The sequence below is a fragment of the Ascaphus truei genome, chromosome 3, assembly GCF_040206685.1.
Source record: "Ascaphus truei isolate aAscTru1 chromosome 3, aAscTru1.hap1, whole genome shotgun sequence".
NCBI lineage: Eukaryota > Metazoa > Chordata > Amphibia > Anura > Ascaphidae > Ascaphus > Ascaphus truei.
Genome location: NC_134485.1, coordinates 237,942,701 through 237,962,414, shown reverse-complemented (window position 1 = coordinate 237,962,414; position 19,714 = coordinate 237,942,701). Strand labels below are relative to the sequence as shown.

At 42.3% G+C, this 19,714-nt stretch overlaps 1 protein-coding gene across 1 annotated transcript in view; it reads right to left on the bottom strand.

Moving 5' to 3' along the window:
- Positions 1–3,536: 3,536 nt before the first annotated feature.
- Positions 3,537–19,714, bottom strand: part of IL1RL1 (interleukin 1 receptor like 1) — a 50,727-nt gene continuing 34,549 nt past the window's right edge. Inside the window, exons 9-10 of the mRNA XM_075593373.1 lie at positions 7,010–7,174; positions 3,537–4,043 (exon numbers count right to left, since the gene is read on the bottom strand). Coding sequence (XP_075449488.1) covers positions 3,736–4,043; positions 7,010–7,174 — 473 coding nt within the window. The 3' untranslated portion in view covers positions 3,537–3,735. The remainder of the gene's footprint in view (positions 4,044–7,009; positions 7,175–19,714) is intronic.

Sequence of the window (19,714 nt, the reverse complement as noted above, 5' to 3'; positions counted from 1 at the left end):
TTGGCGAGCCTCCAAACTTATATCCAAAGTTATAGTAAAAACAGTGATAACATAACTATTTCTCCCATATTTTAAATCAGATTAACAATATCTATGCAACCTGTGTTCATTGCATAGGAAAGCATATCCAAATTTCAGCCTTGTAGCACAAACACATACAGAGATATGGTTCTATGGGGTTTACATTATGACAAATACACAGTTAACTCTATCTCTATGTTAATACATAACATAGCAATTAATTCTACTGAAGCAGGGGGATGCAGATCAACATATACACAATATGGTTAACCCTTTCCCTCCCGACATGATTTCTATACATACAGGAATATAACACAGACTGCTGGGGGAATACAGCTCAGACCTGGGGCAATTCTGCTGAAGCAGGGGGATGCAGATCAACATATACTCAGATCCCATTAACCCCTCATACCCCGATCATGACAATGGTATCAAGAGGGCAAGTGGTAGAGGTCGAAGAGGAGATCAGTAATGATACATCCTCCTCTGTGACAGCAAAAAAAAGAGTTGGGGAAGTCACGAGGAGAGTTAGGAAGAGGTGTTGGATGGGAGGAGGATTCAGAGTGGATGTCCTCTGTTTTGCTCCTTCAGCAATGATGATATTGTGCCTATGACCCCACCCACCCCACCCCCCATACTACTGAGAGGAAACTACAAGAATGTGGCACGCCAGAGAAGTTACCTGTGCCTATCTTCCAAAGCACACCTGTATTCTTTTCACAAGGGATCCAGTACCTGACATCCCTCTTTCCATAAAACCCAGTGAAATTTTGGAAAGATATGCTGCATGCTGCATGCTGCATGCTGCAAGGGACATCCACATCAATTTGCCCAATTAATATTCCAATGTCGTGTGACTTTTGAACTATGGGCCAGCAATGTGAACTTTGATGGCTCACGTGGTAAGAAGAGTGCTATTTAAGATGTTCTTGGGAAGCAGTATAAATAGAGTACTGCAGAATTCAATTATGTGAAAGACACAATTAATGGACTATACTGTATTACAGCATTTGAGGACAGAAACAGACGCAAACATTACATTTTAAAGAAAGGTTATTGTTTCATTATGTTGGTAGGTTGCTAGTCAGTAGTGTTGAAGTGGAGAAGTTTGGGTATGCTCTTTTTTAAGTAACGCGGTTGTTGATTTCATACAATGCTCTACTGATGCCATTGTTTTCATCTGTATTTTACGATTCTTCACGTCAGCACCTTGATCGTATAGAAACCAAATCCAGCAACATAGATTATCAGTGTTGAATAATTAAGGTAGCAGCTGCCTTTTTGGAATCTATTTGCGTTGTAGCTCCTGCACGCATGCACTTGAATTAGATGAAACACATACAGTATACATTCCATCCAGTAGGAATAGAGTTTAATGCACTCATATGCATATGCATTCTATTCAATTGGCAGATACAGAACCACACATATGTACCAATTCAATTGAACGCATATGCGTTCCATACAGTACACATAGTGTGTGCATGAGCAGCATTGTGTTCCGACAGCGCAACCCAATGTTCAATTAATGCATCTATATCTAGATTATCTTACAGTTAAAACTGTACAAGAAACAGACAGGGCATATTGGTGGCAGAAGATGTGTTGTTTTCCCCACGTCTTTGTTATTTCTGCAACTGTATAAAGCAATAAATATTTTCATAAATCTTACATTGATTTAAATACGTGTGTCTCAAATTTATTTTAATAAATATGTCCTCATTTATAAAGCCTGACAGTGTCTGTTATTTAAAGTTTCTGAGCATTGAAGGAGTGTATAGGTATAAGGGATGGGTTACATTTCACAGAAAAGTACAACACGTGCATTACTGTAGCAATAGTCTCGCCATATAGTACATTGAATTTAGCTTAAAGACACACTAGCACCACCTATCATTACGACAAAGTACTAAGGCAGCTGCACAACACCATTTGGCAGCCATGGCTACGGGGCCGCGACATGCAATAAAGGGCCAGGGGATTGCTAGTGGTTTTGCATGGTCACAGGAACAGTAAGCCTTGCTACTGTATATCTGTAGCAGCTACAGAGTACACCTCCTTGTGTCAAAGCAGCAATCCCCACAGACCACCTTAAGCATGATACTCCCTGCTCTGGGGAAACTCAATATGCTGTAATGTAACTTTTAATTTTTCCCAGGTCCTGGCAAATATTAACTTCAAGTATGGTCGGTGAGATGAAATACAAAAAGCCACACCATAATCATGTGATGACGTTGTGACTTTCTATTGGCCGCAGGAGTCAGGGCTGACTCTTACAAGCATATTGTTTAACGTTTATAGGAGATTTAAAGAAAAAAATACCAGCAGCCAGGGGATCTCTGTTGGACTGTGGGTGAGCTCTGCAGGACCGCCGGAGCCACCAAGCTTTAAATAATAAAGAAAAAAAACAAGCGCAGAGTCCTGCTTTAAACTGAAACTAGTGTATATTTTTAGTGCCTAAAATTAAATATTCAATCTGTACCCATCATAATTTTAATCTCTGGAACACTGTTTTTTATTGTTTCTTTAAATCACTGCTGTAGATGAAAAGTGTAAGACAGGGAGAGCAGCAATTTTGTTTGCGATGCCAAAGCTGCTTTATCACAATGAATTGAATAGAGCCCTAAGTCAAATGGTGGAAGACCATACATATTGTTTTAAAATATTTTTGTCACATACCTTATTATCAAAACCTTTAAAATTGATTTCACCGTTTGGTCTGTCTTCTCTGTTTGTGTCCATTGGGATATGTAACACACAGATGCGCCGACGAGTATTTTAAAACTTGCCTTAAACTTGCCTTGGAAAATCTGGGGCTATCACCAACATGATCCAGGTACATGCTGGGTACATGCTGCAAACATTTCAGTAACATTTCTGCAGAGACTAATGGCCCCTCGGATTAAGACAGCAGGGGTCCCTGGCACTCCCATTCAGTTTGAATGGGACTGCCAGGGACCCCCGCGGTTAATCAGATGGGCCATTAGTCTGTCTGCAGAAATGTCACTGAAATGTTGCAGCATCTACCCAGCATGTACCCAGGATATACCCAGCATGTACCTAGGTCTTGTTGGTGATTGCCCCAGATTTGTTTTAGAATACTCGTTGGCACTACAGTAATGGCTAGAATATACACTAACTGCATACTACTATATTACTTCGTAAGAAAACAGGGACTGTGTCCTACTATTGCCTTTACAGATGACAAGGCAGACAATAAAGAGGACATTGAAGAGGACATTGAAGAGGATAGCACAAGTCCCATGTTTATGCCTATGGAAGTTGGGTGCCCAGTTTGTTAATTGTAAATGTATTAAAATGCTTTATTTTATACAGTATGTGAATATGTGTTCCTGGCTGTCAATAAAAGGTATTGACAGCCAGAAATACAGAAATATGATGAAAACATTTAAAATAAATGTACAATTAACAAATTGGGCATCCAACTTCCATAGACAACATGGGAAAGAAATCTCTTTGATCATGAACAAAACAAGACCTTACAAATTGTTACTTTATTGATTAGGCACTACAGTTTAAACATTTGAAAATAATTTTCTTTTTGCATACACATTGGAGTGCTCTACGACACTTTTTAATCAGTATGAGTATAAAATGGAAGATAATAACTGTACAGAATTAAATTGTTACTTGTCAGAATCAATTCCATTACTGTATGCTTCAAGCAACTGGATGGGGAAGAGGTGTTCTGAGTTACCTGAGCATGCGATATCGAACAAGCTTCCAGAATTTGCTTTTCGGTGACAACTTATTGCTGGAGTTATTTTTCCATTTGATAGCACCTTTTTGTTTTAAAATATAGCGGAGAGACTCCTGCGTTTCCTTAAGTTCAATATTATTGTCCATTGTGATAATGATAACTTTTACAGTATTACTAATAAGTGCAGTGTAGAAGCCGATATGTTGGTCATAGAAAGATTCCATGCATGTAATGCTGGAAGTAAGAACAATGATGAGTCTTCTGCTCTTCTCGATGTTTATTGCTGATGAACTGGCAAGATCTAGGTGCATGAAAAAGAATTAAGACTTGTGTGATGTCAAAGGCTTCATCTACAGTATCATGTGTGTTACTGATCCTATTTTAAATGAATATCTAATTCCATAGTTTCTCTAGTTCATTCAAATTTGTAAGACAGATTTTAGGTAATACTACAACAATGTTACGTAGACCATACTATCAGTCATTTCAGCAACATACTGTACTTACAGTAAGTAATAATCCCCTCAGAACAGGACATTACTGGCCAATAATGCCCTGGCTGGAAGAGTTGAAGGCTCGAGGCGAAGCTGAGGGACTTTAACCCAGCCAGGGCATTATTGGCCAGTAATGCCCTTTTCTGAGGGGATTATTACTATTATAGGCTAAATGTAGACTTTTTCATAAATAATTGACACTTTTGTATAGTTAAATAGATTTTTTTATTAAAATAAAATGGTAAATACATGAAACCACCTCTATATACGCTTACACTGCAGATATCTATATCACACACTGCCGCCCCTCTGTGTGTACACACACACACACACACACACAGCTGCTACACACACATACACACAACAGCACACCACACACAACACAGCACTCTACACACACAGCAGCTCTCTACACACACACACACACACACACTGGAGCTCTAGACACACAACACAGCACCTCCTCTACACTCACAACAGAGCACATCTACACACACAACACAGCACCTCTATACACACACACACAACACAGCAGCTCTACACACACACACACAACACCGCAGCTCTACACACACACACAACACAGCAGCTCTACACACACACACACAACCACACACAACCACACACACACACACACACACACACACACACACACACAACAAAGCAGCTCTACACACACAAACTCTGCTGCTACACTCACATGCTACATCCATAAACACTGCTGCTGACACTGACACACACACACACTGGAGTTCTATACACACACACTGGAGTTCTATACACACACATCAGCTCCACACACACACAAACTGCTGCTACACATACAGCAGCACAACACAACATACACACACACACACACACACACACACACACACACACACACACACACACTGCAGCCACAACAAAAAAAAGCAGCCACTTACTAAACTTTGCACTCCCCCCCCCATTTCTTCACACAACACAGCACCTCTACACACACAACATACACACAACACTGCACCTCTATACACAACACAGCACCTCTACACATACACACACACTAACAAACTGCTGCTAAACACACATGCTACACCCATAAACACTGCTACAGACATACACACACTGGAGCTCTATACACACACACACAGCACCTCTACACAGATATACAACAGCACAGCACACACACTGTATTGTATTGTATGTCTTTATTTATATAGCGCCATAAATGTACATAGCGCTTCACAGTAAATATACATAGCGCTACACTGCTACTGACACACAAACTGCAGCCACAAAGAAACTGCAGATATCCACTTACTTATTTGCTTTGCAGACTCTCTCCCCCCCCCCCCCCCTCCCCAATTCAACTGAATCTGCTCAGAAAAAAACAGTCAGCTCGGGAGGGGGAGGAGTCAAACCGTGGCTGATACGTCCTGACCAATCCCCTGCCCTGTCTCAGAGCTGTTACTTCAATCAGACGAATCCGCTGCCCTGTCTCAGCTGTTCTGAAAGCTGATTGGCTGGAAATAAACACATTGAAAACTACACATTCTGCTGCTTAAATTCCGGGCATTACTGATTGGATAATGCCTGGAATTTTAACCAATCAGAGAGCAGGGTTTTCAATAATGCCCTGAATTTTACTGCTTTAGCCTATAATACAGAATAAAAGTGAAACAGTAATTAAAAATGAAGCTGCACAATATTGAAGAGTCAACTGTACACAGCTATTAAATTCTGAAAATACCTATTTCACTATTTATGTATATTCACGTTGCACAAGGATTTTGTGACAATAAACATGTAGAAATTAACTCAAGTGAATGCTTTACTGATCTTATGTAAACACGCACAATCCTTGCAAGTTGAGAATCCAACACCCACCGTACTGTATGTGTATCTATCAAAAGGAGTGTGACCAAATGTGCAGTATACAGTACAACAAAAAGCCCCAATACAACATCCAACTGACAAAGTATATAGTTAAATATGTATCTGTCTTCTCATAACTATTGGTCACTTAGTTAAACTCTTTGGCCAAAGCATTATAAACCTGCAGCCACATCACAGCATGACCACTCTGTAAGTCCTATCACTAACTGTGAAAATTCTCATTTACCTCTGTAATGGAGGAAGAAATGTCTTAATAGACCAGTCTTACACAAGGGCATGAAAAAAACCGCTACTTACAGTGGGAAGGGCAACCTGTGATGGTGGTCATGTCATGATGTGGCTGCAGGCTTATAATGCTGTTGTCAAAGAGTTTAACTAAATGACCCATACTTATAAGAAGACACACAGATAAGAAGTTAACAATATACTTTGCCATTTACATGTTGCATTGTGGCTTTTTCTTTTTTGTTGTATACAGTACATTTACCCACATCCAATAGCACTCCTTTTGACACAAATATATATTTAATATGTATATATGTGTGTGTGTGGTGGGTGTTGGGTTCTGAGCTTGCAGAGATTGTGTGTGTTTGATCCTATGTAAAGCACAAGAGATAATTATTATTTTAATTATTCTGTTAATTTCTTGTTTCAGTTGTTGCAGTGTCATATCAACCAAATAAACTAATCAGGGTAACTAATTACAACTTTGATGTGCTGGCCCATTGGGAACTGAAGGATATGGGGACATGTTTGCTATTTTGCACTAGGCTGTAAAGTACCTTACTGCTCATTCACTTGGAACATAATCCAAAATCAGGAAATACTGTATAAGGAACAATTTGAACATCCACAGTATTTATAAGCATACAGTTTATACTCTTCTGTGATGGATCCTTACCTTCACCAGGTATAGCGTTTCTCCCTGGGACATAAAGGTTATAGCCACATTTATTTTCCAGAATATCGAGCAAAATGTGGTTCACGAAATATTCTGCTGAATCATCCCTGACACTTTCAGGACAACTTCTTGGATAGATCACATATGCATCATAAACTTTTCCATCTGAAAATAGAAAACATTGGCTGATCCCATTGAGAGTTACAATATTTGTCTGTGTCTTCCCTATATGACGAAGTTTTTATGGACCCAATTCCCCAGAGAACAAACCTGGTGTAAATTATATGCTTTAAAAGAGGTATTCCTCTCACACACACACAAACACGTTTGCCTAGTTTGAATTACATTCAGTCAATTATTTATCATATGCACAAACACTGTTGTGTTACCAGAAATAATGAAATATGCATGTTGCCAACAGTCACTTGCACAAGACATGTGCTGCCACACTCACCTTTACTCAGAGCACAGTACAGTAGTCAATGACTGAGCAACTTTTTACCAGCAACCAGGGTGCTTGTAAGTGATTTGATGATGGCATTTGTTGTTTCCCACTGATATATTTATATAATGAGACATTGTATACTGTGTTTATTGAGCTACAGTATTTTGTTTTTATCAAGACACAATTTTAAAATGAAAGCATCAAACATATAAGGGGCTATGCACTAAGCTCAATGGCTTTGCGTTCTGATTTGGCAAAAAAACAGGTTTGTTGAAAAGTGAAGCCGGGGATGCTATTCACTAAGGCCTTGAACTCATTTTTTAACGTACCTGCTCAAAATAGCTCAGAACAGCCACAGCGTACGGTTTGCTTTTTTCCCCCCTGCTAGCGTTCTTAACCTTTATGTACGCTAGCTGATAGAAAAAAAACCGCTTTTAACATTTGCATGGAGATTCTGTATCTCCATGCAAGACTGTTACAGGCGATCGTACACTAAATAAATACATTTTAATAATAGTGTACATGAGCAGGGGGTCTCAGGACCTGAAGCACATTGGTTTCATGTCCGAGGACCCCCTACTTCAGGAGATATAGGCCCCGTTATGGGGTGCTGGTATCCCCTTCACTTTAAAGCTCCCCCGTCACGTGAACGTGACATTTAAATTCTGCAGGGAATACCGGCACCCCATAAAGGGGCCTATATCTCCTGAAGTAGGGGGTCCCCGAGGCTGAAACCAATGCGGTTCAGCTCAGGAGACCCCCTGCACATCTACACTAGTATTAAAACACACATAACAATAAACAATAATTCATTAGCATAGCAGAGAGCCGCATTGATAATGAAGCTGCTTTAATGTATTTTTAATAATAGTGTGCGGGAGCAGGGGGTCCCCTGAGCTGAACCGCATTGATTTCTGCCTCAGAGACCCCCTGCTTCCCGAGTTACAGGCCCCGGTATGGGGCATCGAGTGCCAGTGTCGCCGCCTTCTTTATAGCGCCAAGACGCGACGTGGGCTCTATAAAGATGGCGTCCACACTGGCACCGATGCCCCAAACCGGGGCCTGTAACTCGGGAAGCAGGGGGTCTCTGAGGCAGAAATCAATGCGGTTCAGCTCAGGGGACCCCCTGCTCCCGCACATTATTATTAAAATTTACATTAATGCAGCTTCATTACCTTAGCGGATAGCCGCTAAGGCAATGAAGGGGTTAAGGCACATTAGCATGTTTATTGGGGACAATTGCCCCCAATAAACAACACACATCCCCCCCCCCCGCCCCCTAACACATACAGTACTGTAATGGGCTAAATTACTATTATCCACATTGGATAGTAATGCATTTGCCCATGTTAAATACATATAAATTACAATAAATACAGTCAATATACATGACACTTACCTTTTACAGGCACCCACAATGAAGGCCGTCTTCATCCTCCTCCGGTGCTGCAAAACAGGCACAACAATCACAATAGCCAATGTAATGTACCCTAACCCCTTAATCACCATAGCGGTTATTAACCGCTACAGTCATTAATGGGTTAACACACCCTCACCCACCACTCAGGAGGCCTACATACCCTCCCCCACTAACCCCCCACCCTGTGAGGCCTAACCACCCTCACCCACTACCCAGCCGGGAGGCCTACCCACATACCCTTGGGGATAATACCCTCTCCCCCACACCCCCAGTACCCACAATAAAAACAATACACTGCCCCACAATAAACATCATTCTATTTATTAAATACATAACCCCCCCGTGCCCCCCCATAAATACATGATATTCTTTTCATACAGGGTTCATACCCCAGGCCCACGTGAGTCCTTGGTGGGCCTGACGGGTCATCTCACAGACCTACAGGTTACCAGCACTTGTTTTACACAGGGTCTGGAGAACTGTTGGTGGGTCCCGCTGCACTATGGCCCACCAGGTAGTCTTCGCGGGCCACAATTGGGTCCCTACGGTAGGCCCACGGATGTCTGGGAGCCCTGGGTCAGACCCACAGGTGTCTGAGGGGCCTCGGGTGGTTCCCATGGGGGTCTGGGAACCCACGGGTTGGCACTACGGGTCCGCGGTACCCCCACAGATGTGGGGCCACTGGTTCTTCCCCGCAGGTGTCCCCCGTGGACCGTGTAGCCTGGTACCCGTGAGATACCCGAGGATACCTCAGGTGGTCTCCTGAGGTCTCATGCAGACCAAAGGAACAAACCCTGAATGTAAAATAAATAAACCTGACCTATACATTCAATACATCAATCCCCCCCCCCCAACACATACAGTACAATAATGTGCCAAATAACTATTATCCAGATATGGATAATATATTATTTGCCCATTATGAAACACATAAAACATGCATAAATCAAAACATGAATTTTTAATCTTAAAATCACCACATTGCATGTTACAATAAATCCAGCATCGATTGTAAATATAAACCAACAAATCAGCAGCTAGACAAATGTTTATGAAATGTCACACAATTGCGTTGAGTCTGTACATGATGCAATTAATCTGTGCATCATGTAACACTATGCAAAATATATGTAACAATAAAACACACTATTAACAATGTCCCCTAACCACCAATGCCATCATAAAAATCAAATAGAAACTAAGCAACATCAATACAATTAGCATCAATCAATTAATCAATTTCCTCAAACAATTACAATACAATACAAATCAATTATACAATTCCCTATTCAATTCCTAAAGCGAAACCATTGTCAAAACAATTCTAATTTAAAGTAACCACCATCATTCTAATCTAACTACCATAAAGAAGCCATTACAAATAACCTGTAACTAAATACAATATACATTATTCACAACAATGACAAAATAAAGCTGATAAATACATTAGCCATACATGAAAAGAACATAAACATTAGCAAAACAATCAATTATTATCCCTGTATGTCTATCCATATAGATAGATATATAGAACATACAGGGGCAATAATAGAGCATAAAAAACAATGCATTTACATACAAAAATCACATAGAATAGACCCATTCAGTGTGCGTGAATGTATGTATATACATAGGTACATAGCTACATTCACGGGCATTAAATGGGACTGAAAAAATAAAAGACATGAATCAAAAATCAAAAAAACCTGTAAAAGTAAAAATAATAAACTTTTCTTTTGTTTACTCACCATTAGATGTCCACTCACCAAAATCCAAGCGACCCGGAAGCACAGGAACCAATCCACAAGTAAACCATAAAAAAAAAAAAAAAAAAAAAGATAGTACCAGAACTTTCTGTCTCACAGCTACAGATATAAGCGAATACCAGTGTAGGGAATATGAATAATTTAATGACACTAATAATAAACTGAAAATATAGCAACAATAGCCAATACGCCAATGCGAGAATAAATATCACCATAGAGAAAATCAAAAACTAAAAGGGGGTAGAGGGGAAAGAAGGAGAAGGGGAAAAAACATGAAAGAAAAGGAAAAAATCACAAAAATGGAAAAAGGAAAGCAAACTAGGGGGGGGGGGCGACGTTTCGAGGGGTGACCTCTTCATCTGGCCCATTCTCCCTGGTTCCAAAGGGTCCCAGAGGTACTTCCCTAAGCCTTCCCTCCCCACTGTCAAATAATCCCACACAGCTAATGATATAAATCTAAAGTCTAAAGAGGGCAAATCACATAAGCAGATAGCGAATATCAAACAATTATTGTAAATACAAGAATATTGTAAAAGACACAGAACATATGCAGATATCAGATGTCAATCAGTGAACAAGTATAAGCAACCCCTCTATCAACAGCTCCTGGGTGCCCTGTCGAGTGCTTGACAGGTCACCCCTCAAAACGTCGCCCCCCTTGTTTGCTTTTCTTTTTCCATTTTTGTGATTTTTTCCATTTCTTTCATGTTTTTTTCCCCTTCTCCTTCTTTCCCCTCTACCCCTTTTTATTATTTGATTTTCTCTATGGTGATATTTATTCTTGCATTGGCGTATTGGCTATTGTTGCTATATTTTCAGTTTATTATTAGTGTCATTAAATTATTCATATTCCCTACACTGGTATTCGCTTATATCTGTAGCTGTGAGACAGAGAGTGCTGGTACTATCTTTTGGTTTGTTAATACTTCTGAAGGGTATTAGGGTCCCTTCCTGTTCCGTGCACCCTGCAACCTTGCTGAGTCATTGTGTCAGAGTGCTGTCTATCACCCCCCCCTTTCTACCATAAAAAAATAAACCCTTACAATCCATAACGGTGTCTTTTTTCTTCTATTTGTAATCCTTCCCGTCTGTCTTGGGGTCTTCTTTTCTTCTTTGGGGTCTTCTCCGTCTTCTTCCGTCTTTTTCCGCCACGCCCTTCTTCTCTTCTTAGGAGGGGAGATGTTCCCTCCTCGGTGACTAGCTTTTATAGGCCTATGATGTCACATTTTAGTCAAATGTTTCCCACGGTCCTGATTGGGCCGTGAAAAACATGTGATTTGGCCGAACAAAAAAAAATGATGACGTCATTTACAGCTAATCAGAATGGCTGTGTTTCAATTGCCTTTAAGATGACGTCATGAAAAGAAACATGGCCGGCCTCACATGGTATGGTAGCCAATCAGAGCATGGGAAATACATCCCAACTCTGATTGGTTCTAGTACCATGTCATAGGCTTTCAATGACGTCACATCCGTTCTCCCCCAAGCCTCTGTCACATGGTCTACTAGAGCCAATCAGAGTTGGGATGGAGTTCGCACCCTCTGATTGGCTACCATACCATATGAGGCCGGCCATGTTTCTTTTCCTGACGTCATCTTAAAGGCAATTGAAGCACAGCCATTCTGATTGGCTGTGCTTTCATTGCCTTTAAATGACGTCATCATTTTTTTTTGTAAGGGTTTATTTTTTTATGGTTTACCTGTGGATTGGTTCCTGTGCTTCCGGGTTGCTTGGATTTCGGTGAGTGGACATCTAATGGTGAGTAAACAAAAGACAAGTGTATTATTTTTACTTTTACAGGTTTTTTTGATTTTTGATTCATGTCTTTTATTTTTTCAGTCCCATTTAATGCCCGTGAATGTAGCTATGTACCTATGTATATACATACATTCACGGACACTGAATGGGTGTATTCTATGTGATTTTTGTTTGTAAATGCATTGTTTTTTTATGCTCTATTATTGCCCCTGTATGTTCTATATATCTATCTATATGGATAGACATACAGGGATAATAATTGATTGTTTTGCTAATGTTTATGTTCTTTTCATGTATGGCTAATGTATTTATCAGCTTTATTTTGTTATTGTTGTGAATAATGTATATTGTATTTAGTTACAGGTTATTTGTAATGGCTTCTTTATGGTAGTTAGATTAGAATGATGGTGGTTACTTTAAATTAGAATTGTTTTGGCAATGGTTTGGCTTTAGGAATTGAATAGGGAATTGTATAATTGATTTGTATTGTATTGTAATTGTTTGAGGAAATGGATTAATTGATTGATGCTAATTGTATTGATGTTGCTTAGTTTCTATTTGATTTTCATAATGGCATTGGTGGTTAGGGGACATTGTTCATAGTGTGTTTTATTGTTACATATATTTTGCATAGTGTTACATGATGCACAGTTTAATTGCATCATGTACACACTCAATGCAATTGTGTGACATTTCATATACATTTGTGTAGCTGCTGATTTGTTGGTTTATATTTACAATCGATGCTGGATTTCTTGTAACATGCAATGTGGTGATTTTAAGATTAAACATTCATGTTTTGATTTATGCATGTTTTATGTGTTTCATAATGGGCAAATAATATATTATCCATATCTGGATAATAGTTATTTGGCACATTATTGTACTGTATGTGGTGGGGGGGGGGGATGTATGTATTGAATGTATAGGTCAGGTTTAGTTATTTTACATTCAGGGTTGGATCCGTTGGTCTGCGTGAGACCTCTGGTGACCACCTGAGGTATCCTCGGGTATCTCACGGGTACCAGGCTGTGTGGTCCACGGGGGACACCTGCGGGGAAGAACCGGTGGCCCCACATCTGTGGGGGCACCGCTGACCCGTAGTGCCAACCCGTGGGTCCCCAGACCCCCATGGGAACCACCCGAGGCCCCTCAGACACCTGTGGGTCTGACCCGGGGCTCCTAGACATCCGTGGGCCTACCGTGGGGACCAAATTGTGGCCCACGGTGACCCACAGAGACCACCTGGTGGACCATGGTGCCTGGTGGGACCCACCAACAGGCCTCCAGACCCTGTGTAAAACAAGTTACTGGTAACCTGTAGGTCTGTGAGGTGACCCGTCAGGCCCACTTGGGACTCACGTGGGCCTGGGTTATGAACCCTGTATGTAAAAGAATAAATCATGTATTTATGGGGGGGCACAGGGCGTGGGTTATGTATTTAATAAATAGAATGATGTTTATTGTGGGGCAGTGTATTGTTATTATTGTGGGTACTGGGGGTGGGGGAGGGGGTATTGGCCCCAAGGGTATGTGGGTAGGCCTCCCGGCTGGGTAGTGGGTGAGGGTGGTTAGGCCTCACAGGGTGGGGGGGTTAGTGGGGGAGGCTATGTAGGCCTCCCGAGTGGTGGGTGAGAGTGGGTTAACCCCTTAATGACTGTAGCGGTTAGTAACCGCTATGGTGATTAAGGAGTTAGGGGACATTACATTGGCTATTGTGATTGTTGTGCATTTTTGCAGCACCGGAGGGGCATGGGCAGGATGAAGATGAGAATGAAGACGGCCTTCATCGTGGGTGCCTGTAAAAGGTAAGTGTAATATGTTTGTACTGTATTTATTGTAATATATATGTATTTAAAATGGGCAAATGCATTATTATCCATATGTGGATAATAGTAATTTTGCCCATTACTGTATTGTATGTGTTAGGGGGGTGTATTTAGTTACAAATATTGTTTATTATTTTTGGAGGTGCAACATTGGTACCGCAGGCCCGCGGGTACCCCGGGACTCCCTCGGGGACCCCAGGACGGCCGCGGGGATTCCCGGACTCCCGCAGGGACCCTTGCACTCCCGCGCTTCCCCCGCTTGGTGAGCAGGGGCCCTCTGGACCCCCGCTGGGTCAGCCCGGGACACCCGCGCTCCCTCGGGGACCCGCCGCGGGGTCAGCCGGGGACACCCGCCTGCCTGTTGTATGGGTGTTGTGCATGCAAAAATGAAAAGCAATAATTTTTTCTAAGTCCAGATTTCTTTGCGTCTACTCTGACCTGACGTGTTCTGATCAACGCAGCTTTTGTGTTTGCTAAGGTTGCGTTGCTTAGTGCATCCCGCTTAAAGGCAAAATTTAACGCAAACAGGGTTACGAACGAGCAAAGCAGGACTTAGAAAAAATTTCGGAAAAAAGTCATTTTAGAGCGCAAAGTGCCTGTTTGCGTTGCTGAGTGCATCGGGTTGAGCAAAAAATCGCGTTCTAAGAGCACTTTGCGCTCTAAAAGTGACTTATCGGAGCTTAGTGCATGACCCCCATAGTTTTCTTCAACAGTTTATTTAGTGCATCAATATCTTGTTGAATATCCATGGTGTGCACTGAAATGTTTATGCATTGATGCATTAAACTGCACATCAGGAAGGCCATGTCAGTGCTATTTTCACTTTAAAATATTGAACTACATTTGTGGCAACATATATTTGTGTTCCTTCCATGAACATTATCAAAGCACACCAGTTATATCACCTAAATCCTTCAGAATATATAGTGATAGGATGTTAAGAAATTGTAGGCAATTGCATTTTGTAAAGTAGATATTCTTTATTTCCACTCATCTAATGGCATGTAAAACATGAATGCTATTTTCAACATATTGGCATACTGTAGGTATTTTGATACAACCATTCTAAAGAAGGAAGAAAGAAAGAATTTTAAGGCGCTAATAATAATTAACTACAGTGTTGAAATTAAGTGAATGTTCTTAGTAAAATAAGTGTGATATATTAGATTTTCTGCAGCCTATGTGAGAAAAAGGGGATTCTCAAAGCCCTGAAAATGTGCAAGAGAAGAGAAAAGACACCCCAGCGCATGAAAATGTAATCTGAATATATAATGAAGCAATATTGGTATATATTAGGAACCTCGGTTATTATATAGTTCAGATACAATTTTCATGCTCTAGGTTGTCTTTTCTCTTCTCTAAAGAAGGAAGAAACCTTTTTAGAAATGATGATGTCTGTGACTGTAGGGGTAGCTGGCTGACCTAATAAAAAGAAATCCTAGCTAGTTAACCCTAAAAAATGTATAATTTGGCTGGCTAAGTAATATATATTTCAGCCCAATGTATGTAATGTTTGGGGAAGTACAGGGAATGTGGGCTAGCTGTGTGTAATTCTAAGTCCTGTCTTTTACATAAATACCTTATCTCTGTATTTATTCCTGTGTTAGCAATTCCCCCCCATCTTAGATACTTGGTATTGTGTGGTGATGAAATTAACATGCCAGCCCTGCAAATGCAAATGGTGTTACTGTATGTGCCTGTTCCTATCATTTCTATGGATGGAGTTTCTGTAATTCATTTCGCTGAGCTGTTCCATAGAAAAGATATGATCAGGACACATGTAGGGGGCTAGTTAATAGAATCAGTTACCAGGTCTGAGCCCCAGGCATTGTTTTTCTTGGCTGGCTGCCCTTCCTCAATGTTAAAGGATAGCCACCCAGGGATATATAAGGGACACTGCTGATCAGATCACTAGTCCATCTGAGAGCCACTCTGAGAAGGAGTGTGGAGTTAGACTATGACCTGCTGGAGATACATGTCAGAGTGGCTGCGGTGTGTTCAGCACTCTGATATCCTGAAGTAGAGAAGCGGTCCTTGCACCTAGTGAGACTAGAGACTTCCCCCCAGGTCCCCAGTGTGGTAAATGTATGTTATATTGTGTGTTTGTGTATTTGCTGCTTTACCCAGTATTAACTCCATTTGTTAAATTACTTTGTCCTGTACTTAGTGATAGTGAACCCAAAAGGTTTCGGTGTTAAAAGTACTGGTCTCCCATGACAATGTCCTCCTGAAAAGGGACCTTACTAAGCTGATACAGTATAGCTAGGACCATCTTTGAAGAAATGAGGCATACAGTATGTGGTTTGAGCATTTTGTAAAAAAAAAAAAAAGTTTTTAAAAGTCCCATTCAAACACTATTGTGTTTTGGATGAGAAGGAGAAATTTGTCTGAGGCAGCCAAAGTTACACAAGAAGAAAATCATTTTAAGGCAATCTGTCTTCTTGCTGTAAACTTGTTGATATGATAGTAGTGCATAGTGCATGTTCCCCCACCCCTTGGGAGATATGGCGGCTATTGCGTATGTGCTGCTTTACCTGTAGCATATAGGAGGACTGAGTCTCTGCTGCTGGGAGCCTGGGGAGTACCTGAGTAATCACTTGGTAGCGCCTCCACCTGTACGGGATCCTACTATGTGGGATAACCCTGTTACAGGAACCCCAAGCAATAAAACACATGCTTGTACGTAGCCTTCCAACAACCACCAACCTGGTGTCCACACACTTGAGATACAGTCCTCCCACTTTCCTCCACAGTACTGAGGGGCGGCACCCAACCACCGTGGTGTTCACAAGAAGCAACTCCCACTCAAATGTGTGAGACAGCGCTGCCCCACTAATGTGTGTACAGTTGGTGCACTTGTTGTACCTGCTGGGTGCTCCAAAACCTGGTGAAGTCGATGGTAGATAGAGGCCTTTGGGCACACGCCGTCAGCGAAGAGTCCGCCTCCGCATTGGTGGGGACCCACCTTGGATTGTGTCTCTCAGTATGGTGGCCTGGTCCCAGACCACCACAGCATCAGTCTGCACCCATGTCCTGACTGTATCTCTAACTGAGATGCTACGTGGGCAATGTCCCTATCTAAGGGCAAGTCTATGTGGGTGTCGGGGCCTAGCTGGGGCCTATGGGTCTCTTGCCTAGTGCAGGGGTCACTGACTCCCTGCACATGCACACCCTACCCCTTCCTTGTCCCAGCTCTGACTGGCGTGCTCTAACCACGCGAATAGTGTCTGTGTCCAGGGGGAAGGTTGTAGCCCCATTGGCTGTGCTGGTTCACATGGTCTCTGTCCCTGAGCATGCTGGGGGCTGTAGTCCCCACAGGTACCTTCCCTGGGATGGCTGTCTATTCTGCACATGTGCAATCACACTGCGCATGTGCTCACACTCTATACATGGCGGCGCCCTTCAAGGAGAGCCACCTGTGACTCGGTCGTCTCCGTAGAGGTAAGGGGGCCCAGGGGGGGACCCTGGTATACTCTCCCCCTGGTGAAATCCCCAACAATCCCGCTTAGGAACAGTGTAAAACATAACATTATAACTGCACAAGGCGTTATATAATAAAAATGCAGTTTCATGGGTACAACTTATCACATTAGTTGGATTTAAATGAAATTATACATCTCTGTAAACATGACTATGACCGACTTAATCTTACTACGAGTCCACTGCTGAGCCTCATAGTGTATCGTAGGTTACCCAGTTTGGACGGTACCTTGCCCGCTGGCTTCTGTGAAGCCCTTTTACCACTCCCTCTGGGGAGTAATGTACATAGTCCTGAGGCTCAGCCTCTCCCATTGGGGGTACTAGTGTCTCTGTAATGTCTCTTTGTGGTATTAAACAAGGACTTCTAGGGTCAGAGGTTGGTTCATTGGAGTCACCGGAATAGGCGTTTGTCATCTAGGCCCCATACTCGTAGCTCCTTCAGGAGGTGCCCCTTGATTCCCGGGTGCCCTTTGAGAGGGTCCCTCCATAGGATCCTCTGCTGTTTCGTTGACTGTCTCTTAACTGGCACTAGGATTCTTGGTGGTCACGTTTATGGTTACCTCGTTATCTTCCGATCTTTGCGGCTCAACCGTCCAGTTGTGTAGCTTGTATCTCTGGCTTGTCCTCTCCCACTTGTGGGATAGGTAGAAGATGGTTCCGATGCCAGACCCTTACCCGGCCATCTGTGTCTTTTCTTCAGTAGACCGACAGGCCTGGCTTCTGCGACTCACCTCAAACACTCCATCTCGCCAACGGTCAGCCGATTTATTTTTCACGGCGGATTCCGAGGTTGCAGAAAAGCACAGCGTCTGCTGGACGAATCTCACAATGTCTTACCTTGTGGTCATATCGTCTTTTATTGTTAGTATTTAGCTGGGAAGGGGACTTTTCTGTTAGCTGATAAGCCTGTTGCAGGCTTTCCTGGAGCCATTGCACATATCAGAAGTGTGTCGTATTGGGTAAACCAATCAGTTGACACTCTCAGAAGCACATCTACCGGCACCCGGGATTCTCGACCGAAGATGAGAAAGCATGGAGAGAATCCTGTGGACTCGTGGCGGGTACAATTATATGCATGTACCAATGTTTCCACATGCTTGCTGCATTCACTTTTCTGAGCGCCTTTCAGGGTACAGAGCATATCGAGGAGAGTCCTATTAAATCGCTTCGGCAGAGCATCTCCCTCTGGATGGTAAGGGGTCGTTCGGGACTTCGTGATGTTGAGGATTTTGAGTAATTCCCTGATGAGCTTACTCTCAAAGTCCTGCCCTTGGTCGGAATGTAGGTGATTTGGCAGGCCATAGCACACAAAGTATCTTTCCCACAGGATCTTCGCCACCGTGATGGCCTGATGGTCTTTGGTAGGGAAGGCTTGGGCTTAGCACGTGTAATGATCCGTGATGACCCTCACATTACCGATGCTTCGGGCGTCGGGTTCAATGCACAGGAAATCCATGCACACCAGGTCCATGGGACCAGAGTTTCAGGTGATCCATTGGTGCGGCTCTGGTAGGGAGGGTCTTGCATTGGGATGCACCTGGAGTATCGGCGGCAGTGTTGCTCTACTGACTCTCACATCCTTGGCCAAAAGAATTGGTCTCGTATCAATTCAAAGGTCTTCTGTATGCCGAGATAGCCATGTTCGTCATGCAGTGATTTCAAACAGTATGTTGCAGGTTCCTGGGCAGGACCAGTTTCTTCCTATCCTGGTGATTATGGCACTGCGCAACCCGATACAGTAGACCATTATTGATGTCAAATTTGTCCACTTCTCGCATGAGTATCACGACCATGTCGCTGGGAGCACGTTTTAGAATTTCAGGCTTGTTTTGTTGGACGGCCTGGCAGATGATGCCAGCTGCATAATTATTTATTTTATTTTCCCTTAATCATCATTATTGTCACCGACTCACTAATTTTTTATCACTTTTTATCACGCTGTTTGATTATTTCTTTCACCAAATGATGCCAGCCACTGGATCTCGTATTTGATATTGTACCATATC